We start from the raw sequence: 26,737 nt of genomic DNA, 5'->3' as shown, positions 1-26,737 counted from the left end.
TAAAGTGATTTTGCCTGGAATCCGGGAGCAGTGAAGCCATCCAATTACACTGATGATCTGTGTGAACAAGCTGCCTTCCCTGGGAAGCAAGGCATCAAACACATTGCAGTGAGTCCGTCAGCGTCCCAGAAGTGCCTGCTGCCTTTCAAATGTGGGCTCCGGGAACATTATGTGCGATACCGCACAGACTGAAGGCAGCTTTCACCATCTCCGCCAAATAATATTGCCGATCCCCTTTTAAAAACCAGCTCCTGCCCGCCGTGGGTCAGTGTGCTGCATCATTTTTCCCGTCCGGTCACAAAATAATGTATCACCCAAGACCGAATGACTCTTAGTGGCACTCGAGGGACCGCTGCATCCATAATGTGACAGTCGGCGAGCGGCAGTGTTTGTTAATGACTTACCACAGCAGAAGAGCGGGGCTCTTCGGCTACTTACAGACCCTCCTCCCATCTGGACCCTGGACCCATCCCATTCTGGATGTGTCGAAGCGTGGCTCTCACTTCAAATCAGCAGTTCCCTTGCTGAGCTGCCCCTGCCCGAATGAATCACAGACATCCTTTGAATGCTGCTGATGGGAGGAATCTTGCTGGAGGGGAATCACTAAGAGAACTGCTAACAGTGTACAGTGGCGGGAAATGCTGTGATTAACATGTCGTGATTCTGCCACAGGTAAGTCCTGATTAATTATTGTGATCTTTTTTTGTTGTTGTTGTTCTCCCTCCCTTTAACAGCTTGCATGCCGGCCTCTGTGGCTCCACTGGAGTAGAGTTGTACTGATTATTTTAGTTGGCCCTGTGTGTTAGGCCAGGAATAAAGCCCCTTATCTGATGGCCTGCTTTTCTCATCCACAGTCCCAGCTGCAACATGTCTACCACAAAAGCAGGTGATACGGATGAGGTTTTTGGTGAGTAGATGCTGGGATATTTTGCAACTGAGTCTTTTAAACATTTCTGGAAACCTCAGCAGAACGAATTCTTATTAAAGAGGCTTGCTTCAGATCTGGCATCCTCACTGACGGCAATTTGCTCTCATCCACTCAATAATTAAATATTTTTTAAAGCATAAGACTTTGAAATCAATGCAGATCGAATTAATCCTGTACCATACTAAAACAAAAATATATGGAAGTATGAATGGGGGCTATTGATTTGATATCAAAAACCGGGAGAATGAACTGTTAAGCCTTTACCTGAAGGAAACAGGATAATGTACAGTAGTTTATCAGAAGTATTATATGTTTGCATTATTTGCAATGGTTGATCTTGTAACTGCTTCATTATAAGTAGAAGGTGTTGATGAATTGTTGACTGGGTATGGAGAGGAACTTTATTGAGGTTGGAGAGTATGCTTCAGCCTGGTCTGGCAGTGATCTGTCTGCACTAGTCAAACAATTTATTGCTTAACGTGCATTGTCTTGTGTTGAGATATGATCGTTAGCTTGACGGTCTCAAGGTTTTTCAAATCATTGTCCAAACGAATGTCATTCACTGATAGCCAATTATTACTGCTAGCCCAATTAGTGGCAGTGTTGCATGGACAGCGAAAGAAAAGTAGGTGGAAGAAATCGGATAAAATCACATGTCAGAAGAATAATCAATTTGAATTTAGCAATGTAATTTTAGTTACAGCTCACTTCCCCGCTTGTACACATGAGGATCTGTTATACTGAACATCGTCCTTGTCAGTGGCAATCATTTTAACGGCTGGAGCGACTTAACAAAATCTCCAAAATTAAATCAACCACATTGTTTCCTAATGGAGTAACCCATTAGGTCTCTCCATCCAGTCCGTGGCTCTGGCTTCGACAACATTGCTTGTTACAATCATGTGAGCAACTGGTTTGTCCCTTTTAAAATTGATCCTGCATTAAATAGCGTCTCCCTTTAAATAGATCCCACACTAATAAGATCGCATTCGTTGGAGTGTGGTACGGAGATTCAGACTGACAAGAGTTTCTGTCTGGTTAGTAACACAAGAGCACTCCCATCAAAGTGAGCCTGAATTGAATTTGCCTAATTCACAGAATATTAACCCAATGTATGGGTACCTGGCGCCTTCCCGACAAAGACGAATTTTCCCGTCCCACCCGCCACGGGAATTGTAGCGGGCGAGGGGCGGACCACAGAAAGGTCTGTTGACCTCGGCCGGGATTTTCCGGCTTCGGGGCGAACCCGGCTGGAAAATCCCACTTATATTATCTTCTGTTAAGGGAACGCTGTTTGTTACCTTCCCCGAGACTTATTCACGTCTGACATTACTGTGCAGCCACCTCCTCGTGATTTCCATTTCTACTACCAATAGCGAATGGCATTATCATTTTGCATGTTTACCAGTTGCTTACGGACTCACAATAATAGTTTGTAAATACAGTGACAATGAAATCCATTGCAGTATATTCTGACGTAGTGGAGCTCCTATTTCTTCAGATATTGGAGCATCTTGCAGCTTGTATTTTGATAGTATTAATGCAGTAGGGACTGGTTTTATTGCTGATATCTAGAACCACGCAAATGCACCTACTATTTGTGGACCTTTTCTATCTACTGTTGGCACATTCCCCTTTTCACGGTTTCTCTGCCAACAGTCACTCTATTATAATGCCAATCAGGGTGACAAGAATGTTAATTGCATTTCCACTAGTTCCACCTGTTGTATTATGATGCACTTCATAAAATCAGCTCTCCCAGCATTGAAAGTTCACCTGTGGCTTTCATATTAAGTTCTCGTCCGAGGCACAGAATAATGGAGAGCAGAATTCAGAAATGTAAGGGTTCCTGAAATCAAAGCTCGCCCATGCATAGAATCCCTACAGCGCAGAAGGAGGCCATTCGACCCATCAAGCCTGCACTAACCACAATCCCACCTAGGCCCTATCTCCATAACCCCATGTATTTACCCCACTAATCCCCCTGACACTGAGGGGCAATTTAACATGACCAATCCACCTAACCTGTACACCTTTGGAGTGTGGGAGGAAACTGGAGCACCCGGAGGAAGCCCACGCAGACACTGGGAGAATGCGTAGACTCCACACAGAGAGTGACCCGAGGCTGGAATTGAACCTAGGTCCCTGGCGCTGTGAGGCAGCAGTGCTTGCCATCATAAACCCCCCCCCCCCCCATATGGGCACTCCTTTGGATCCAGTGCTGCAACAGCAGAAATGAAGGAAAATACCCATCCCCAAATCCATGGGAATTCCTGCCAGGTGGAAACTTGGGACCCTGCCTTAAGGATGTTCCAGCTTTGTGGTTATAATACTGGGCTAGCAATCCTGAGGTCGTTAGCTCATATCCCATAATGAGATTGAAGTCAGTATGGCCAGGAATTATCTGACGCATTAGGCAAACACCCTACTGGTGCAGGTTGCCCTGCAGCCATCTGACGCTCCATGTTGTGTTAATTGACTGGAGGTGGGATTTCTGCCCCTCATGCAGGAGGAAGCCCCGCCTCAGCAGCTGACCAATCAGTTTCTCTGTAGTCCCATCAGCACCAGGAGCAGCAATGGTCACTGCTGGGAATACAGACAGTCCCAGAAGCTGGTGAGAGTGGACAGGGTGGGTCACAGGATAGTTATAAAAACTCCACTAATTCACTTGTAACCTTCGGGGAAGGACCTGACCGCCGATTCCCAAACTGCCTACATGTGACTCCTGGTCTACAGCCACGTGCTAACATTTTAATGGTCTCCTGGGAACTAGGAATAACATTCTCCAAGAAGTCCCCATTGAGCAGGGAAGTCATGTTGGAGTTGTAAAGAACTTTGGTGAGGCCACAGCTACAGTACTGTGTGCAGTTCTGGTTGCCACATTATCGGGAGGATGTGATTGCACTGGAGGGGGTGCAGAGGTGATTCACCAGGATGTTGCCTGGGATGGAACGTTCAAGTTACGAAGAGAGGTTGGATAAGCTTGGGTTGTTGTCATTGGAGCAGAGAAGACTGAAGGGCGACCTGATTGAGGTGTACAAGATTATGAGAGACATGGAGAGAGTAGCTAAGGAGCAACTGTTCCCCTTAGTTGAAGGGTCAGTCACGAGGGGACACAAGTTAAAGTTCCTCCGTGCAATTTCCTCCCTCCTTTTCTTTCTCAGTCTTCATACTGTGGTAGCTGAATGTTGGTGCTTTCAGTTTTTATTTCAACTCACCTTGCCCCCTCCTTTTCCATTTCCACGTCTTGTCCTCTTGAACCTTTTTCCTCTATATAGATCGACCCTCCAAGTTCATTGTCACTTCCTGATCCTTGCCATATTATATTGCTTCTCCACTTCTTGTGGCCTTGATCACAGGCAAGGCATTCCTAATCACTTCCGTGTATCCTTCACTCCCCACATCCAGATATCTCCTTTCATTTCCTCTTTCATTCACCTCTGACAAAACCTTGCCCTCAAGTCAGTTACAATTGTACTTTCAAGCAGGCAACTGCCAAGTATTTGACCTTCAATTTCCAATGATATTTCCGCAGTTCCAATCTGTTAAAATATTTTCTCACTTCAATTTTGATGCTTTTTTTTTTTAACAACAAAACCTGTTCTCTCCTATCTTGGCCTTTTTCTCCCTGGCCTGGGGGAATCTTTGCTCTCTCTAGTTCAACGGATGCAAACTTGAGTATCTCTGATGCACAATCGATACAACCATCTATCATCAGGCCTGGTTAGATCACACCAAGTATTCTTGGGCCTCATTCTCCTCTGCACTACTCCAGATGCATCCACCAGAGTTAAGTTAACCCCAATCCCTGATCTCCAAATTAACCACTTCCTTAAACCTTTCTTCTCTACCCTCGCTACATTAATGCTCAAAAGGTGAAAGGAACTTACAATTTCTTGGTTGCTAAGATTGTCACTGTCTGTTCAGTTTCTTTGTTGCTTCCTTCTGCTCCTCTTGCCCTGATCCCTGTTTCAAGATGAGGCAAGCTGAATCATATTAGTGATTTATTGAAAGACAAATAAAGCTATATACAAACGAGCTCAACGCAGGTACGGGTCTAATTCCACTGACTCCCAGTCTCACACTAAAGGTTCCCTCTTACCAGGACTCGTGCCCTAAAATCTGATAGATATGCTTCCTCCATGATAGGCAATGGCACAGTGGTTAGCACTGCTGCCTCACAGCGCCAGGGACCCAGGTTCAATTCCGGCCTCGGGTGACTGTCTGTGCGGAGTCTGCACGTTCTTCCTGTGTCTGCGTGGGTTTCCTTCAGGTGCTCCGGTTTCCCCTCACACTCCAAAGTTGTGAAGGTTAAGTGAATTGGCTGTGCTAAATTATCCCTTGGTGTCAGGGGGACTAGCAAGGTAAATACATGAGGTTACAGGAATACGGTCTGGATGGGATTGTTGTCGGTGCGTGGTTGATGGGTTGAATGGCCTCCTTCTGCACTGTAAGGATTCTATGATAGGTTCTATTCCATGATAGGCCCCAGAAGGGTCCCGAGAGCCACGAACGCCCACTCGCTTTCACATCTCCTATTTTCCCTATCGTGGCGAGGGCAGGGAAGAGCAGTTTAAGGAAATTTGGTGAAGAGAAATGAGGGTTAATTTTACTCTAGTGGGTGCTTCTGGAGTAGTGGGCAGAGGACAAGGAGGAACTCTGAACTCTTTTCCTTCTGGAGATGCACTTCCTATTCTGAGGAGTTAAACCTTCTGTTTGTTTTCCAGGTAGGGAATATGGGCCAATTTTGGGGATGACCTCCCAAGCCCTAAGTATACATGAAGGTTGTCCAAACTGACATTGGGTTGGACTATTTCTCAGGTGTTCCCGATATCTGCCTGAAAGTGGTGTTCGATTCTTTACACCGCCAGCTGAAATGATTAATACCTGTTTTGGGCCCCCTGCTCGACATTTAGCTGCTATTGCAAGTTAAAAATACTATCTTTTGGAGAAGTTCAAAAATCAGTCTTGTGTCCAAGGGGAGCAGGAGTTCTCCCCACACACCACAGTACTTCTCATCGTTTCTCCATTGCAGCATCAGTTATTTCCCAGGACTTACTTTCAGGCTGCTTCTGCCTGAGGCCCAATGTCAGGCTGGCCTCAGGGTTCCAAGCTGGGATGTTTGATGCATAGTGCATACACTTTAGGCCTGAGAATGGGCATCGGAGTTTCCACCAAATGATAAATTCTAGGAGGAAGGGGTTCACTGAAAAGCTTTTCCCTCTTTGCTCCATATGGGGGCCAGTATTTTACGAACTCGCTCGGGCAAGGCCCGTAAAATTCCGTCCGAGGCCAATGGAGAATTCCGTTCTGCGGGGCGGGTGTAGTAGTAAAATTCCGGCAGGGGCGCGTCATGACCATCCAAATGTCATCTGCGAGGATGTCCCAACTTGAAACACCTGTTCATGGTGGTGTATGGTTTTTTTTGGAATGGTGTGAGGAGTCACATGAAACCCCAATGAGAACAACCAATCCAGTCATTGTGTAACAATGATGAAAGACTATTAAAGTAAAGACACATACACACAAACAGGACGGCAATTCTCTAAGACAATTAACTATATGAATTACTAAACTCATACACAGATTGTGTAGAAATTACCCCAAGTTCCAAAATATATCTACAACCCCATAACTCCTAGAGACATCCTTATTCCCAAACAACATCCAAATTAAATCTATATGCTAAATCCAGCTTATAGTTACCACACAATACAAGGCTGAGAATTAAGTCTGGAAAATGTCCTTTACTGATCCAGTGAAGATATTTAAACTGCCTTCATAAAGGTTTCTGTTCTGCCTTGGCTCTAAGACTTCGATGTGGGCCTAGCCTCTTGGCTGAGTGTTGTGGACTGGCCTCTCGGCTGCTAGATATACACTCGCCTGCCTGCTTCTGAAGGTGGTGGCAATTATACAATTTTTCTTCTTTGATTCTTCATTCTGTGTATTTGGCTGTCTGCATCTCTCAAATTCCTTGACTCTGGAAATTAGCTTGTGTATACCGTCACTGATTTCTCAGTCATCGAGGTAAGCTGTTTCCTACCAATAGGGTGATTTACACCTAGTTCTGTGTATTGCCTGCTAATCTCATTACTGGGAAAATTGTGTCTTTTGAATGCTGGCCACTGCTGTCGCTAGGCAGATTTCTTCTACCTATTGCTGGGCGGCTCACATCCTATCAGGCCTTGTTAAATTCTTACTGCTGTTACAAGCCAGATCCATGATAGGGGGGAAAAAGAAAGACTTGCAATTTTATGGCACTTTTCACAACCACTGGGCATCTTAAGGTACCTTATTGCCAAGGAAGTAATTTTCAAATGCAGTCACTCTTGTTCTGCAGGCAAAGTGGTGGCCAATTTGCATACAGAAATCACCCATAAACAGCAATGTGATAATGGCCAGCCAGCTGTTTCTGTGATGTTGACTGAGGGATGTATATTGGCTGGCTCACTGGAGTTAACGTCCCTGCTTTCTGTTTAATCTAGCAGGCAGATGGGGCCTCAGTTTAATGTCTCATCCGAAATACAGTACCTACACGGTACTGCACTGGAGAGTCAGCGTTGATATTTACGCTCAGCGCTTAGAGTGGGACATGAACCTGGAACATTAAGAGAAGAATGCTACCAACTGAGCCAGAGCTGACACTGCGGGGTGAATTTTCCAGTCCTCCCACCTCAGGAATTGTTGCAGATGGGACGGAAAATTTGTCTGACCGTTTAAAGGTCCGTTGACCTCGGGTGGGATTTTCTAGTCTGTGGGGTGGAAGCGACTGGAAAATTCCACTCCACATTTGGAGAAATAATGGAAAATTTATTAGTTGTTTAATCCCTCTTTTTTGGTATGGAGATTCTCCGTAAATATCTGACTGCAGGATGGCAGCTCGTGTTCCAGGGCTCCAGCTGTCGGAAGCTTTCTATATCTTGGTCGTGAACCGTTGAAGCTCGATGAATGCAAGAGCTTCTCTGTTTAATGTTACATTCAGGGTCTATTCAAGGAAGAACACTTCGTACAGCAATGGTCTTTATTGCTTGTCTATCGATGGGGGAGCCGTAATGAGCTTGTTGGAGTTTGTGCTATTTCTGAGTGTTACAGTGAAGGGATAATCCTGAATGAAGCAGAGTCGGACTGTGCAAAGTGTGGGAATTGCAAACAAAATCCAGATAAATGGTGGGAACTCGCCATAAAAGATATGAGCACAATGTTCTCTCCCAATAATGGGTGTAAAGAGTCTTGATTCAAATGGTTCTGGCAAATTTCAATCTAGATTTCACCTAATATGAGTCCAATGTACAAACTGTACACACTTCAGCATTTGTTAGTACTGACTGGTTATTAGAACCAATGGGCCATAAAGAATGGAAAATGTCATGTTGTTAAAGTTATCATTATTTATTTATTAGTCACACGTAAAGCTTGCATTAACACTGCAATGAAGTTACTGTAAAATTCCCCTAGTCGCCACACTCCGGCACCTGTTCAGGTCAATGCACCTAACCAGCATGTCTTTCAGACTGTGGGAGAAAACCGGAGCACCCGGAGGAAACCCACGCGACATGGAAAGAATGTACAGACTTCACACACGCTGACCCAAGCTGGGAATCAAACCCGGATCCCTGGCACTGTGAGGCAACATTGCTAACCACTCTGCCACCATGCTGCCCACAGAATACACCAGAAAGAACTGTGTTGAACTGTAGCTTGTACAGCTTTAATGAGTCCATGTGTTGGCTGCCTAAAGGTTGTTCCAAACATGCAGGTGGAGGAAGACAATGTTCAGTCTCCTCAGTTGCTCTTCAATTTCATGAAAAAGTGTGCAACCAGTGTTCATGTATAAAGACAGATGAACATGTAACAACCGATTTGAGAACAGCTTCTTCCCTGCTGCCATCAGACTTTTGAATGGACCTACCCACTGTGGCACAGTGGTTAGCACTGCTGCCGCACAGCACCAGGGACCTGGGTTCAATTCCTGGACTGGGCCAATGTCTGTGTGGAATCTGCATGTTCTCCCTGTGTCTGCGTGGTTTCCCTCCGGGTGCTCTGGTTTCCTCCCACAGTCCAAAAGACATGCTGGTTAAGTGCATTGGTCATGCTAAATCTTCCCTCAGTGTACCCAAACGTGTGGCGACTAGGGGATTTTCACAGTAACTTCACTGTAGTGTTAATGTAAGCCTACTTGTGACAGTAATGAATAAGCTTAAATGTATCTTAAGTTGATCTTTCTCTGCACCCTAGCTATGACTATAACACCACTAGATTCTGCACCCTCTCCTACACTATGTATTCTATGAACGGCACGTTTTGTCTGAAACAATACTTTTCACTGTATCCCAGTAAATGTGACAATCAGATTAAATCATAGCTCTGTCATATGCTCTGCATATCAATGAGAAAGCACACCAAAGGACAAATAAATCACCCATTTATTTTCTGCAGATTCTTGAGAAGTTAGCGCTAAGAGAACTATAGAAACTGGATTCAGTTTCTAGCAAAATGACATGTCCTTTCATTAAGTCCACAAATTGTTTGCCGTAACTGGGAAGGTAGAAATTTAATATGCTGTAAAACCTTCTTTCCAAGATGAATGTATAGTGACAGCGGTGATTCACAGTTATATCTAGTCTTGTCTCATTGCCATTGGTAGAAGCTAAGGAACTAACAAAGATAATCTATGTTTCTCTTTTCTATTTTTTTCCAATTTCTGTCTAATCATGGAGCCAAAGTTCAACCTAAAGATTGTGTTGCTGAAATTGAGTGCTGCTCTGAAAATGTGTAGATTTCCTTAATGAGGGTCAACAAGAAGGCCATTTTTGACAGGCTATCTGCTATCAAAGGAATACATTTTGCACAAAAAAGTGTTAAAAATTTTGAATTAACAGTTAAGGTAGTGTACATTTTCTGTCTGTCACGCTTCTCTGTTGCGCTTCAAGTGTCAGACTGCAAATAGCTGTGTCACATTTGATAAGTAACTGGACAGAAGGCGAAGCAATCATCTAGAATATTTCAGGCTGTAGGTTTGTCTCGAGTGGTGGCCCGGCTGCCCATTCGATACACCCCCTGATATTCAATTCCATTGACCGCAATGAAGCTGAACATCAAGTGTTGCATATATTGTCCATTTTGTGCCATCTCCTGCAACACGCATCCCACCCCAGGAAGTTCTTCCCAACACAGGAGCCACAGGGCCGAATCTTGTGCTCTTGCAGGTGGTAAGGGTATGTACTTTGGCGGGATGGTGGCATATCCCAATCCCATTATTTTCTCGTCTCTTTCGAATTATGTTCTGGGCAGCAAGGCCCGTGGTTACCTTCCTGCCCTGTCACTAATTGAGACCCTTAAGTGGTCAGTTAAGGACCACTTGAGAGACTCATCCCACCATTGCTATATAGCCATGGTACAGACATGTTTGTTGCCATGTTGCATGCAGGACAGCTGTTACTCTGCTTGTCACCATAGCCGAGGGTAGGGGTCCCATGATCAAAGGTACTCCATGTCTGATCAATAAACTGGACATTGGAAGGGGGGTGGGAAGGAAGAGTGGTTGGTCTGACAGCCAACTCTTTGCCATTTCTCCTGATTCCCCTACACGCCTCTGGCCATTACCTCCATCCACTGACTCCGTCCACACTTCCAAGTGTCTCGGAAAAGCAGCCAGCATAATCAAAGACCTCACACACACCCGGACACACTCCCACTTCAGTCGGGAAAAAGATACAAAACTGAGATCACGTACCAACCGACTCAAGAACAGCTTCTTCCCTGCTGCCATCAGACTTTTGAATGGACCTACCACATATGAAGCTGATCTTTCTCTACAACTTAATGATGACTGTAACACTATATTCTGTACCCTCCTTTCCTTCTCCCCTATGTACTCTATGAATGGTATGTTTTGTCCGTATAAGAGTTCAAAAAACAATACTTTTCACTGTATCCCAATACGTATGACAACAAATCAGAGCAAAAGAAATTGCGTAAATCCCCCTGCACCTCAGATCTTTTTGACCGGCAGCTGTCGGTCGGTGAAACATCTGCTCCGGGGACCTGTTTCCAGAGGATGGTCCTCAGCTGGCCTTACCACTGCTTGATTGGCATCAGTTTCAGCAGACCTTCCGGAAAAGAGGAATCATGGGCTGCTCACTGGATCTCCAGCCAGTAGGCGAGACCCCCACCCCCGTCAATGCCTCAGCTCGATTCTGCCCAGAAATGTCTCTAACTTGTTTATTCATCACACATTAAAGAAAAGTCCAAGTTCTGTGGCCTGCATTGTGAAGATTATTTGAACTTGAGTGTTTTCAGACTTGGGTGGGATTTTTCAGCTGTTCTCGCCAGTGGGGATCTTCTGGTCTTGCTGACGGCAGCCCCCTCCCCTGCTCCGATCGCCGTGGGTTCCCTGGCAATGGAGGGTGTGAGCAATGGACGCCTCGCTGACAACACCGGGCCTGGAAGATCCCACCACAAAACGCTTTGCAGGAGGTGGTGGAAATTCCTACCCATAGTGACTTTACACCTTTTACCTAGAAGCAGAATTATATTCCATGTTAGGGGGGGGGGGCATGGCCTCCAATGGAGGTATTATCGTTGGGCAAGTAATCCAGAAACTCAGCTGGGGACCCGGGTTCGAATCCCGCCACGGCAGCTGGTGGAATTTGAATTCAATAAGAAAAAATCTGGAATTAAGAATCTACTGATGACCATGAAACCATTGTTGTTTGCTGGAAAAACCATCTGGTTCATGTCCTTTAGGGAAGGAAATCTGCCGTCCTGACCTGGTCTGGCCTACATGTGACTCCAGACCCACAGCAATGTGGTTGATTTTTAACTGCCTCTGAACAAGGGTAACTAGGGATGGGCAATAAATGCTGGCCCAGCCAGTGACGCCCATGACCCACGAATGAATGAAAAAAAATAGTGCTCCCGTCCTTAGAAAATATCAAGTGTTCGAGTTCTCACAATCTTCCACGATACATTTGGCAGAGGATTGGTGGAATATCCACAGAAACAGTCCCCCCACCCTATCCTGGGGCAGGTTTTCCAGCACTGAAAGCTATTCATCATTGCCCATGGCACGATCTTTTGGTCCCATCAAAGTCAGTGGCAATTTGCATTGCTCGCTGGCTGCACCCCCCATGGTACCCGGTGGGGAGGCACCTTGGGTGGGACCTGAAGATCCTGACGACGGGAAGGGAGGGAAAATCCCAGCAGTTGAATGGCTATTTCCAGGGTTCATACCAAACTTTGTCCAACGTCAGAAGTTAAGAAAGTCCCTATTGAGATTCATAGAAATGCATATATCCGTGGCAGGATATTAAAAATTAATCCAGCACATATTCTATTTATACAACAGGTAACACATTTCCTGGGCTACACATCTCTTACAACTAAACAGAAAGGAAATTGTGGACAAATCTCCTTGTAACATTTGTGATTGATTAACTTATTGGCAGATTTCTTTCAGCTGTTTAACTCTCTATAAATGTTAAAAATTCTCATCTGAAAGCACCAAGCTCAACAGTAGTAAGCAACAAACAATGGTCAAACTTTTATAAGATTAGCATTTGGTTCAAAAATTAATATTTACAACATAACAGAATCTGAAAAATGCAATCGAAATCTAATGAAATATTTATTACTAATCTTAAAATATAGTTTTATAGTCTCCTAGGCCAGAATTTAAGCACCGTTCACACCGACGGGATTTTCCCATCCCGCAGCAGTGAACAGAGATTTGGCTGGCCACCAAATTCTCCGACCTTGCTGCAGCACACTCATAGAATTCCCACAGTGCAGAAGGAGGCCATTCGGCCCATTTGAGTCCGCACCGACCACAATCCCACCCAGACCCTATTCCAATCACCCCACATATTTACCCTGCTAATCCCCCTGACACTAGGGTCAATTTATATGGCCAATCAACCTAACCCACACACCTTTGGACTGTGGGAGGAAATCGGAGCACCCGGAGGAAACCCACGCAGATGCGGGGAGAATGTGCAAACTCCACACATACAGTGATCCGAGGCCGGAATTGAACCCGCCTTGGGTGACTGTGTGACGTTTGCACGTTCTCCCTGGGTTTCATCCAGGTGCTCCGGTTTCCTCCCACACTCCAAAGATGTGCAGTTTAGGCGAATTGGTCATGCTAACTTTCCCCTTTAGTGTCACAAGATGTGTAGGTTAGGGGGATTAGTGGGGTCATGGGGATAAGGTGGCGGGGTGGGGGGGGGGGGGGGGGGGGCGGGATGGACCTTGGTAGGATGCTCTATCAGAGAGTCGGTGCAAACTCGATGGGCCAAATGGGCTCCTTCTGCACTGCAGGGATTCTATGATTCTAATATCGTAAACTCAATGCTTTAAGTAATTTTTTCATAGTTTACTCACCATACATAGTTGAACTACTAAATCAAATAAACAAGTTTACTCACTGAAATTTACCTTTAATAATTAATTTACTGACTTGGGGCGGCATGGTAGCACAGTGGTTAGCAGTGCTGCCTCAAAGCGCCAGGGACCCGGGTTCAATTCCAGCCTTGGGTGACTGTCTGTGTGGGGTTCACACACTCACCCTGTGTGGTTTCCTTCAGGTGCTCCGGCTTCCTCCCACAGCCCAAAGATGTGCGGGTTAGGTTGATTGGTCGTGCTAAATTGTCCTTTGGTGTCAGGTAGCAGGTTAAATACATGGGGTTACGGGGATAGGGCCTGGGTTGGATTGAGGTCAGTGCAGGCTCGATGAGCTGAACAGCCTCTTCCTGCACTGGAGGGATTCTATGATTCTACTTCATACAATAATTACTTACGTTAGTCTCCACTTAATTTTTCTAAGTTTAGGATTTAATTATGGAAATAAGGCCTGTAACATAATGACTTCAAAAATGCTTAAATTCATTTACAAATATTTAAAATATCTCCAATAATCGTTTCTAGTAGAGGCCTGTACTTGTTGGAGAAATGTTAGACTTGAGCTCATGGTTCCCGTAGCAATCAGTCTTAGCTGAGAAGATTCAAAATGGCAGCAGGTTGTAACTGCCAGTAAATACAAATCATGAAGTTTGAAGAGGGGCTTGACAGCACATCTGGTTATTGACAGAGCTTGCCAAACCTTGCTGTTTGTTGGCCTCAACCTCACCGACACACCTGGATATCACGGGGAAATGACTGCAGTTGAAAACCACCAGGGAAACCATGTTTTACGAGCAATTTGGACTTTTCTTTTGGTTTAAAACATCAAATGCAAAGTGGAGCATGAACTCTTCAACCTTTCCTGCGGTAACTTTGGGAATACAGGCAACGCACGTCAAATATTATTGATCGTTGCAATTACGGTTAGCAAGTACTGACTACTGGCCAAATCAATAACGGGAGTGTAGCACTGAATGAAAGGGGAAATTGGAAGACTTTGACACAGAGGTTCCCCAAATGCTTTATCAAAAGGGTCGTTTCAGGTAGAGACCTTAAGATCATTTTAAATGCAACTAGATAAGTATTTGGCAAGGATGATAACTAAGTTTATTTATTAGTCACAAGTAAGGCTTACATTAACACTACAATGATGTTACTGTGAAATTCCCTTAGCCACCACACTCCGGCGCCTGTTTGGGTTAATGCACCTAACCAGCACGTCTTTCAGACTGTGGGAGGAAACCGGAGCACCCGGAGGAAACCCACGCAGACACAGGGAGAACGTGCAAACTCCACACAGATAGTCACTCAAGACTGGAATCGAACCCGAGTCCCTGGTGCTGTGAGACAGCAGTGCTAACCACTGTGCCAGCGTGCCAAAGATCATCAAACGACAACTGATTCGAATTTTTGAATTAGAATAGACAGTTCCAATTTAAGATTAATTATCAGCGCCTACTGATTGATCTGTTGGGTCTCCTTCAATGCTATAATGTGTGCTCCTATGCAATACAATAAGATAGGTACAGCTGAGGAGAGTACTGATGAGTGGAGAAATTCAAAGTGCGGGGGTATGTTGTAATGTATTCGAAATAATCAAGGCATTTGAAATTCTTTAATGTAATATCAGAGCTTAGATTATTCTGTTCAGGGTCTTGTGTTTGTGGCTGGCCACAAGTGCGTCAAATGATATCATTTAAAATTTACTCTTTATATTCCATAATTACTCTACATGCTTGCAACATGATTTTATTTAATTTTAGTACTCAAACTAATTGTTAATATAAGCAGTGACAAATTCTGTACCCTTATCCAGGTTTGCCAGATTTTTCTGAACATAAGGCTTAAATCTAAACATACCTATTCATAAATAGCACTGTGATGACTGTAACCTTTTGGTATAATTGGTGTGATGTTTTAAAAAGAAAACACATGCAAATGACATAGAACGCACAGAAACAGATCATTTAGTCCAACTTACCCGTATGGGTGATTATGTTCCACATGAGCCTAGATACCTTTAAGTTTCAAAAGTTTTAAAGTTTATTTATTGGTGTCACAAGTAAGAAAATCCTCTAGTCCCCACACTCCAGCGCCTGTTCGGGTACACTGAGGGAGAATTTAGCATGGCCAAAGCACCTAACCAGCACATCTTTCGGACTGTGGGAGGAAACCGGAGCACCCGGAGGAAACCCACGCAGACACAGGGAGAACGTGCAAACTCCACGTAGACAGTCGCACAAGCCAGGAATTGAACCTGGGTCTCTGGTGTTGTGAAGCAGTAGTGCTAGCCACTGTGCCACCATTAACCTAACCTTATTGATATATTTTTCTCCCTCATTTATCTAATTTCCCCTTAATTGCATTTTTGCTATTCACCTTTACATGGTCAGTGCAGGCTTGGAGGGCCGAAGGGCCTGTTCCTGTGTTGTAATGTTCTTTGTTCTTTGGTCTTGTTGTGGTGAGTTCTACATTCTTATCTCTCTCTGGGCATAAAGGTTTCTCTTCAATTCTCTATTGAGTGAATCAGTAACTGTCCAATATTTGTGGCCCTTAGTTTTGATCTTCCCCCCCACATATGAAAACATCTGCTCTGTGTCAACCTTCTAACAGCTTGTTATAATCTCAATGGACTCTATCTACTCACCTTTAAATCTTCTGCTTTCCGGAGAAAGGAGCCTGTTCAGTCTTCCCTGATAAAACCAATGCTGAGAGATTATAGTTATCATATTGCATCTTATCCAGTGTCTGTGCATCCTTCTTACACTACTGACCTGTTCACAGTACTCCAACTGTAAGCATTTTGGATATATTTCTTAACCATTGCAGTAAGAATTTGGGCCCTAAAGATAGACAACCTAAGATGATGAATGCTAGTGTTGAAGAGTTGCTGCTGTTGTACAAGGGTCTGGCATAGAAAGGTACAGTACTACCCACAGTGTGATATAAAGGGACACATGACCCAACACTAGAGGGCAGTCTTATCGTGGACAGAGACGTGTGCAGTGGCAAGTATGGACTCAGCTCTGAGCTTAGACATTATACTGTGTTATAGGTACATTGTTATTCATTGTTAACAAACACTTAATGTTGAACTGTATGTCCTAATTTTTTTTTGCACAAGTAAAATCAAACTGCCGTGTATTTTGTAAACCATATCTGGGCAGCACTTAAGAGAAAGGTAAAAATAGGGAAAGTTAAAGTTTGTTTATTAGTCACAAGTAGGCTTACATTCACACTACAATGAAGTTACTGTGAAAATCTCCTAGTTGCCACACTCTGGCACCTGTTTGGGTACACTGAGGGAGAATTTAGCATGGCCAATTCACCCAACCTGCATATCTTTGGGCTGCGGAAGGAAACTGGACTGGAACACCCAGAGGAAACCCATGCTAACATGGGGAGACCATGCAAACTCCACATAGACAGTGACCCATGCCAGGGATCGAACCCAGGTCCATGGTGCTGTGAGGCGGCAGTGCTAACCACTGTGCCGCTGTGGAACAGGATGTTCTTTGCAATTGATACAATTAGTAGTCAAAGTGTTGTGAGCCAGGAAGCAGTATTGATGCAGATGAGGTGTTGAAGAAGCAGCAGCAAGGAGAGAGGTAGCCCATTCTTAGGAAAACAGCTGAGCTGGAGATGAAGGAAAGTCAATTTGTGCAAAAGATAATTTTCTTTGCTGAACTGAAGGCCATTTCCAGGTCGTGGCCACTTAACCTGTACAGTGTGGTAATCACTGGATAGATTTGACCAATAGGTTTATGGTGGTTGTTTGGGAAACGGAGGTCTCAGCAGAGTTTAAGTAGGGGAGAAACAGATACCTTTGAGTTTTCACTCTTTGAGGGGCTAAGTGCTTACTGTTACTTTGCCAAAGAATAAGATTGTTCTTTGTTGTGTTTTATTATCTTCTACATTAATACTTTTCTTTGTTGAATGAAAGCGAGGTCTGAGTTTTCACTCTTTCTGCAGGCGTTTGTCGCTAATCCAAAAACCAATACACCACATGAAACCAGTGTTTCAGGTTGGAACACTCTCGCACAACATCAGCGGGGTTTGGAAGCATGTACAAAACTCAGAACCTCTTTGTGAGACCTAACCAACTACACACAACATCTTACAACACAACGGCAATGAAGGATGGGTCCCCAAATCCGGAAAGCATGAAAAAGTAAAGAGCAGCACTCCAATGTGACAGAAAGCACCGGAAGCAAAGGTGCACAGGGAGATTGCCCGAGAGAAGTTTGGAGGCAGGATCGGAAGCAGGAGAAAGAAATAAAACTCCACACTGCGGCAGAAGACTCTGTTGAATCCTGTGGAAGTCCAGCGTTGTGTACAGTTTTGATCACCCTGTTATAAGAAAGACGTTAATAAACTGGGAAAAGTGCATGAAAATTTACGAGGACATTACTAGGACGAGTGGGCCTGAGCATTAGGGAGAGGTTGGCCAGGCTGGGATTTTATTCCTTGGAATGTAGGAGAATGAGGGGATGACTTTATTGAGGTGTATAAAATCATGAGGGGCATAGATAGGATGAACAGTCTTTTTCCCAGGGTAGGGGAATTGAAACTAGACGGCACGGGTTTAAGGTGAGAGGGGAAAGATTTAAAAGGGACCTGAGGGGCAACTTTTTCACAAAGAGGGTGGTGCGTATATGGAATGAGCTGCCAGAGAAAGTGGTTGAGGCAGGTTCAACAGCAACATTTAAAAAGCATTTGGATAAATACATGGATGGGAAAAGATTAGAGGGATATGGGCCAAACTCGGGCAATTGGGACTTGCTGGGAGGGCACCATGGTCGGCATGGACCAGTTGGGCCGAAGGGCCTGTTTCCGTGCTGTATTGCTCTGACTCGATGATTCCATGACCCAAAAGATTGCAGAGTCAGAAAATAGAGCAGGGGTGAGGCAAAAACACTTTAGTTCCTGGCCAGAATTAGTTTCAAAAAACGTTTGAGTCAGCAACCGTCTGAGTTGCTATTTTGTAAAACACCGTAAACAGCCGAGTTAGTCTGACCGAGCTCACTCTGAACTAAAACATTCTAATTAAATAACAAATAAATGGCAGTTAAAAGATCCAGTAAAGGATGGGATTAGACGGTTTCATGATCTGAAAAGACTTAGACACTGTGGGAAAGGCTAAAAAAATAAAGTAGACTCAGGGCATTGCTGCTAAAAATGTAAAACTCATAAATCACAAATGTCTACAATGAGACTCGCCCAAAACTGACAAGCGGGAAATCGCATTAAGTCCAGGTGTAACACAGTGCCATCTTGGGTTTCCTATTAGCATTAAAAACTACGCACACTTTTAATTTTAGAATCATAGAATCCTACAGTGCAGAAAGAGGCCATTCGGCCCATCCCGGGACACTTCGGGGCAATTTAGAATCAACCTAACCCGCACATCTTTGGACTGTGGGAGGAAACTGGAGCACCTGGAGGAAACCCATGCAGGCACAGGGAGAATGTGCAAACTCCACACAGACAGCGACCCGAGCCAGGATTCGAACCCAGGTCCCTGGAGCTGTGAAGCAGCAGTGCTAACCACTGTGCTACCATGCCGCCCATGAAATGGCCATGAATCAAAAAACTACCTTACCAGACCCGTTTGGACTCAACCAAGTCACAAAATTGGGGACTTTTGAAAAAGAGATTCATTAGATATATGACTGCTTCAGATCTAGACTAAAAAACAGAAGCTGAACAGGTTAAGACACTGTTTTATTTGGTAGGCCCAATAGCCAATGATAAAATAGCTGGACAAACAATCAATGAAGCCTCACCAAAATGTGACTAAATTTTAAAAAATCGTTCGAATGAGCAGCAACAAGATCCTTAAAAGAGTAAAGTTTGACAAATGTGTCTAACAGCCAGGAGAACAGGTTGAGTCCTTCATTAATGAGCTATAGAAAGAACCAAGAAAATTACAGCCCAGGAACAGACCCTTTGGCCCTCCAAGCCTGCACCAGCCATGCTGCCCGACTGAACGAAAAGCCCCTACCCTTCCGGGGACCATATCCCTCTATTGCCATCCTATTTGTACAGAATAGTGGAAAGCTGTGACCACTGATCTAAAGTCAGAGCTAATTGGGAACGGAATCATTGTTGGAGTGGCAGATGATGAACTCTCAGACATGCTTCAAGCTAAGGAAGATTTGACCTTTGAAAGGCCGCTCAAACTGTCAGGCAATCTGAAATCCATTTGCAGCACAGATCCATCTTCAGAGGTGAAAGCATGACGTGGCACAGAGCCTCCACTGTACAGCTACTAAAGCAGCTGAGGAATACGCAAACTCAAGGTCAAGAGAAGCAACAATTGGACTGACCACTAAAGGAGGGGAAACAGCGTCGGTGGAGTAAAGTGACCCCACGGATATGATCAATATCCTGCAGTCTCAGTAGTGTTTTAATTGTGACTACCTAGGACAATTTGGAAAGCAGTGCAAAGTGGCACAGTGGTTAGCACTGCTGCCTCACAGCACCAGGGACCCGAGTTCAATTCCAGCCTCGGGTCACTGTCTGCGTGGAGTTTACACGTTCTCCCCGTGTCCGCGTGGGTTTCCTCCAGGTGCACTGGTTTCCTTCCATAGTCCTAAGGTTTGGTGGATTGGCCATGCTCAATTACCCCTCCGTGTCAAGGGGACTAGCAGGATAAATACATGGGGTTACGGGGATAGGGCCTGGGTGGGATTGTTGTTAGTGCAGGCTCGAATGGCCTCTTTCTGCACTGTAGGAGTACTATGATTCTATGATAACACAAGTAGATGTACAGCTGATCCCAAAATGATTCACAAAGTCAAGGTACCACTCCAAGAATAAACACGACCAAGTTTCTTAGGTGAGGTCAAAGATCAGGGGTTTCTTTTTCTGAAACGTGGATATCTCATTTAATGGTCATCTCACAAACTTTAAATTGGACACAGGAGCCAGTTTATGATCCCCTCCGATTAAAAAGCCATGACTGAGAGATTTCTGGCTATAAACAACAAACACATCCAATCTATGGGCCCAGATGACTCCGACTTCTGGTTAGAGGCTGGAATCATTGAGGTATTCATGATGTGGAGATGCTGGCGTTGGACTGGGGTAAGCACAGTAAGAAGTCTCACAACACCAGGTTAAAGTCCAACAGGTTTATTTGGTAGCAAATACCATAAGCTTTCGGAGCGCTGCCCCTTCGTCAGATGGAGTGAAAATCTGTTCTCCAACAGTGCACAGAGACACAGAAATCAAGTTACAGAATACTAATTAGAATGCAAATCTCTACAGCCAGCCAGGTCTTAAAGGTACAGATAATGTGGGTGGAGGGAACATTAAACACAGGTTAAAGAGATGTGTTTGTCTCCAGACAGAACAGCTAGTAAGATTCTGCAAGATCAGGGGGAAAGCTGTGGGGTTACTGATAATGTGACATAAATCCAACATCCCGGTTTAGGCCGTCCTCATGTGTGCGGAACTTGGCTATCAGTTTCTGCTCAGCGATTCTGCGCTGTCGTGTGTCATGAAGGCCGCCTTGGAGAACACTTACCTGAAGATCCAAGGCTGAATGCCTGTGACTGCTGAAGTGCTCCCCCACAGGAAGAGAACAGTCTTGCCTGGTGATTGTCGAGCGGTGTTCATTCATCCATTGTCGTAGCGTCTGCATGGTTTCCCCAATGTACCATGCCTCGGGACATCCTTTCCTGCAGCGTATCAGGTAGACAACGTTGGCCGAGTTGCAAGAGTATGTACCGTGTACCTGGTAGATGGTGTTCTCACGTGAGATTATGGCATCCATGTTGATGATCCGGCACGTCTTGCAGAGGTTGCTGTGGCAGGGTTGTGTGGTGTCATGGTCACTGTTCTCCTGAAGGCTGGGTAGTTTGCTGCGGACAATGGTTTGTTTGAGGTTGCGTGGTTGTTTGAAGGCAAGAAGTGGGGGTGTGGGGATGGCCTTGGCGAGATGTTCGTCTTCATCAATGACATGTTGAAGGCTCTGGAGGAGATGCCGTAGCTTCTCCGCTCTGGGGAAGTACTGGACGACGAAGGGTACTCTGTCCACCGTGTCTCTGCATCATGTCAGCACTGTCTGGCTAACAGTTATACTGGCCAGAGGTTGCAGCATCTGGGCCATGGTGAATGGAGGTATCTGACCAACAGATGTTGGAACCAGAGGTTGAGGCTCTTCTTGCTGCTGAGTCACCTCTTGACTGTCTTTCACTCGAGGTTTTGTGATAATCATCTGGGTGGTTGGCTCTTGCAGCTGCCATCTTGGAATGCTCCCATCTGGAATGCTCAGAGTATAGTTGCCTGTGTTGTCCTCTCTTAAAGTGTCAGAAGACATCAAAGCACGCTCTGTTGTCAATTAGAGGTTCCTGAGTATCCCAAGTTAAAAAATACTGTCGACTGGCACTTCAGCTCTGAATTGTCATCGCCTTTTGCAGAGATGGTTTGCCCATTTTCTTTGCAGCTGCAAGAGCCAACCACCCAGATGATTATCACAAAACCTCGAGTGAAAGACTGTCAAGAGGTGACTCAGCAGCAAGAAGAGCCTCAACCTCTGGTTCCAACATCTGTTGGTCAGATACCTCCATTCACCATGGCCCAGATGCTGCAACCTCTGGCCAGTATAACTGTTGGTCAGACAGTGCTGACATGATGCAGAGAAACGGCCATTGACCAACCGCAGTACAGCTCCGTGAGGCAAGGGTGCAAACTAATGAGAACATTTTGCACAGAAAGCTAAACTACATGGTGAGCCTGATGATAAGTCACACCCACACAATAGGAAGAGGCATCTTTTACTCCATCATGGCAAACTGCACAAAGGGAGAAAAAACAGAATGAGTCCAATGCAGAATTAGTTTGTTCTCTTTGTAAGAAATGGGATAAATCAATAGTCATCATTAACAACAGATGGGGTGTTGAGAAGGAGCAGTTCAAGTTTAAAATTTATTTATTAGTCACAAGCAGGCTTACATTAGCACTGCAATGAAGCTACTGTGAAAATCCCCTAGTTGCCACACTCTGGTGCCTGTTTGGGTACATTAAGGGAGAATTTAGCATGGCCAATTCGCCTAACCTGCACGTCTTTTGGACTGTGGGAGGAAACCCGAGCACCTGGAGGAAACCCACAGGGAGAACGTGCAAACTGCACACAGACAGTAACCCAAGCTGGGAATCGAACCCAGGTCCCTGGCGCTTTGAGGCAGCTATGGTAACCACTGTGGTGCCCCAACTCCAAAGAATGAAAATAATTAAGATCCACTAGTATAATGCCAGAATGACCACATCCATAACAATCTCCTATTCATCAAGGTTTACCCAGGATAACAGAGTCTACCACTCCTTCAACTGTTGTAAAGACAAGATGTGGAAGAACTACGGGGACGTCACAGTGGTTAGCACTGCTGCCTCACAGCGCCAGGGACCCAGGTTCAATTGTTGGCTTGGGTCACTGGAGTTTGCACGTTCTCCCCATGTCTGCGTGGGTTTTCTCCGGGTGCTCCAGTTTCCTCCCACAATCTGAAAGACGTTAAGTGCATTGACCTGAACAGGCGACTCGGGGAATTTCACAGTAACTTCATTGCAGTGTTGATGTAAGCCTTACTTGTGACTAATAAATGAACTTTAAACTTTATAAAGCCTCCAGACTGTCTGAACCTGTAAGCAGAGAATCTTGAGTGAAGGGGAAGAAGGGTAGTATAAGTAATGTAAATATGTTGGGTAAACATAATTGCATTGTAAATACGTTGGATAAAGACTTGGGGCAAGGTGAAGTATAAGGGTATGGCATAGAAAAGTACGATGTGATGTAAAGGGGCAAATTATTCAACTCCAGAGGGCAGACTTGTACTGGGCAGAGACATGTGTAGAGGCAAGCATGGAGACAGCACCTAGCTTAGACCTTATACAGTGCACATACATATTGTTACTAGTAGTTCATAAACATTTCCTGTTAAACTATACAAGACTAAGAGCCTCTTCAAGAGACCTACCAAACCCCACACCTTACAGCAGCTCCCTTCTGTTAAATGCAGAGATTTATTTATTTATGTATTAGCATGGTTGGTGAGGGAAATATATTTGCTTAAATAAGCGTGATCCATGGCTCAGTTGGTAGTGATCTCACCTCTGAGCGACAAGGTTCTGGTTTAAGGAATTGAGCACAAAAATCGATGCTGAACACTAGTGCAGTACTGAAGGAGTGCTGCACTATTGGAGCTGCCCTCTTTCAGGTGTGAAGTTAAACCGACGCCTTGCGCGCTCTCCGATGAACACGCTATTTTGAAGGAGAGCAGAGGAGTCACCCTGATATCTTGACCGATATTTATCCCTGGATCAACATCACCGTAACGAGTTACCTGGTCATTATCACTGCACTTTTTGCGGGAGCTATGGGTGAGATTTTCCAGTCTGCCCCCTGACTTGATTTCCAGCAGCAGAAGTGGCTCATCATTGGCCGCCAGCAGAATCTTCCGGCCCCGTTGATTCTTATGGCATTCTGTACGGTTCACCCATCCTCCCGCCGGGGAACCCAATGCAGGGGAGCACCTTTAGCGGGATTGGAAGATCAACTGGTTGGAAGGTCTGGAAAATCCCACCCATTGTGTTTCCTACATAACAACAGTGACTGCACTTCAAAAGGTACCTCACTTGCTGTGAAGTGTTTTGGAGCAACATAAATACAAATCTTTGTTAATTTTTTATTCAGTTCTCTGGAACTAGTAAGGAAAACAGTGTTTATTCATTTCCCTATCAAACAAAACTTTTATTTAGAACCCTTGGGGGAAAATTGTTTCACATTTAATTCCAATTCTTTCAGTTGACACATGTAACTAGACTCAGCCTCTACATTCAGTATCTATCCGATACCAACAGTCTGATTCACCATGAACCACGCCATGGGAGATCAGCTGAGGTGGCATAAGAGTGACAATTCCATTTAATCTCATTTCCTTGCGTGTGGGTGTGTCTGTGTCTGCATGTGTTCTCTATTTTCCCTTAACTGGGATATGTTAGATAACCAAAGCACAGAACAATGATCCATAGAATCCCTACGGTGAGAAGAGTCCTTTTGGCCCATCGCATTTGTACCGACTCTCTCTCAGAGCATCTTACCCTGACTCTCTTCCCCCACCCTACCCCTGTAACCCCACACATTTACCATGGCTAATCCATCCCGCACACCAAGGGACAATTTAGCGTGGCCAATCAACCTAACCTTTAAATTTATTTATTGGTATCACAAGTAGGCTTACATTAACACTGCAATGAAGCTACTGTGAAAATCCCTCCAGTCGCCACACTCTGGCACCTGTTCGGGTACACTGAGGGAGAATTTAGCATGGCCAATGCACCTAACCTGCACGTCTTTCAGACTGTGGGAGGAAACCGGAGCAGCCGGAGGAAACCTACGCGGATATGGGGAGAACGTGCAAACTCCACACAGACAGTGACCCAAGCTGAGAATCAAACCTGGGTCGCTGGCACTGTGAGGAAGCAATGCTTGCCACTGTACCACCCGCACATCTTTGGAGTGTGGGAGGAAACCCACGCAGACACACGGAGAACATGCAAACTCCACACAGTTACCCAAGGCCGGAATTGAAACTGGGTCCCTGGCACGGTGAGGCAGCAGTGCTAACTGCTGTGCCACCGTGCCGGCCATCAGATGTCCAGACTATGTTGGCAAAACTGTCCATATGTATTCCATTGGCATCATTTAGCTGAGCTGTCATTGCTAGACAAATCAGAGGCATGAACCTTTCAGCTGTAAGTGGAAAACTGGAGGCATGCACTCCTGTCAAAAACAAAGCTAATAGAACCATTCTGCATTTGCCATGTTGCCTGTAGGGACAGTCAACTGGAATCAACATATGTTTCTGTTTCTCCTCTCTTGTGTTCTCGTATTTCGCCTCGCTTCCTTCCTCTCTGATTTTAGCCGAGGTGTTTTCCAGTGCTGTGGATGCCAGACCAGCATATCTTCAGAATGATTTCTTGCTCTCCCATGCTTGTCAGTGAGAGTGGGGGAGGTGTTAGAACTCGCCGACACAGCACATATTCACGGGAGAATGGCAGAATGTTGTGATTTCCTCCAGCGTGAAGCTTCCACTTAATGAATAGACCCCCACCGCCCCCTTTAGTTATTTTACTTTTGTTTTATTCAGTGAATAGAAGCTAAATGGAATTGGCAGGTGCCATAAATACTGACATACTGTATACAATTAAATATGTCTGATTCAGTATGCGGTCAATCGAACAAGTCTGACTGCCCAATAAACCATTGAATAGCAGTTTTTATCCTTGAACCATTATGGTGAATCAATCAAAATGTACTGCGTATCTTTTTGCATCATGTTGTGTTCCAATTTTTCATTACATTGAATATATTTTCATAGTGAAGCGAATATTCGATCTGTCATCAGGCTCACTATCCAATTCAATTAGTTACGCTCGTGATAATCAAGTCCCAGCTTGCCATAAATTGCATTTTTTTTTCCCTTACCAAAGTCTTTATAAATATATAAAACCCCTCATTCAAAATGATGGAGCTTTTATGTATATCTTTCAATGTTCTACACTGTCTCCACTGAATTTACAATCCTGTGGGTTACAACGAAATCCCGTATTATGTGTCGTAACCTTTTTCTCAATTTCCTTTGCCTTCCTACGCACTCCAATCTTCTTAACTTTAATTCCATTTGCCACTTAGTGACAAAAGATTTGTGTGATGTATGATAATATTGCTGGTGAACTGTGAATCATACCAAGACTGGTAACTCCTAGACAACTACCAAATTGATCTAATGAGAGGCTGCAAATGCAATTTTTGCAGAAGAATTAAGCATTCTACTGTATTATCCGTCATTTTTTTTTTCAAAATGTTGAAGACTGCTCAGAAGCTAAGTGTGTAGTTTATTCCAGAATAAGGCACAACCGGAGAAGCTGCAATGAGCTCTGCCAATCTCTCAAAGTGAACTGGAATTGTAGACCGGGTGCTCTTGTGGACGTTGGGATGATGCTGGTACAAAAGGGGTCATATGTCAAGAGTGCGGGAGTTCTCCTGGGCAGAGACACCATAAGATATAGGAGCAGAATTAGGCCCCTCGGCCCATTGAGTCTGCTCTGCCATTCAATCATGGCTCCCAATCATTCTCCCGTCTTTTCCCCGTAACCTTTGATCCCCTTACCAATCAAGAACCTATGTATCTCTGTTTTAAATACACTCAATGACCTGGACTCTGCAGCCTTCTGTGGCAATGAATTCCATAGATTCACCACCCCACTGGCTGAAGAAAGTCCTCCTCAGCAGCACGGATACAGCATGGAAGAGTTTCTCAGTTACTGTTAATAATTATGTACTGTTGGTAGTCCCTAGTCACGTGGTATTGGAACCCAGGAATAATGGGGGCAACATTTCTCAAA

The 26,737-nt window shown here is 44.8% G+C and overlaps 1 protein-coding gene across 1 annotated transcript in view; it reads left to right on the top strand.

Annotated features, from left to right (window-relative positions):
* The first annotated feature begins 860 nt into the window (after positions 1–860).
* The window catches only part of samd14 (sterile alpha motif domain containing 14), a 185,060-nt gene continuing 159,183 nt past the window's right edge, over positions 861–26,737 (top strand). Inside the window, exon 1 of the mRNA XM_078223904.1 lies at positions 861–907. Within this exon, the coding sequence (XP_078080030.1) occupies positions 868–907 (40 nt within the window). The 5' untranslated portion in view covers positions 861–867. The remainder of the gene's footprint in view (positions 908–26,737) is intronic.

Source organism: Mustelus asterias, chromosome 11 (assembly GCF_964213995.1).
Source record: "Mustelus asterias chromosome 11, sMusAst1.hap1.1, whole genome shotgun sequence".
Taxonomy (NCBI): Eukaryota; Metazoa; Chordata; class Chondrichthyes; order Carcharhiniformes; family Triakidae; genus Mustelus; species Mustelus asterias.
This window is presented reverse-complemented; position numbering and strand designations above follow the sequence as displayed.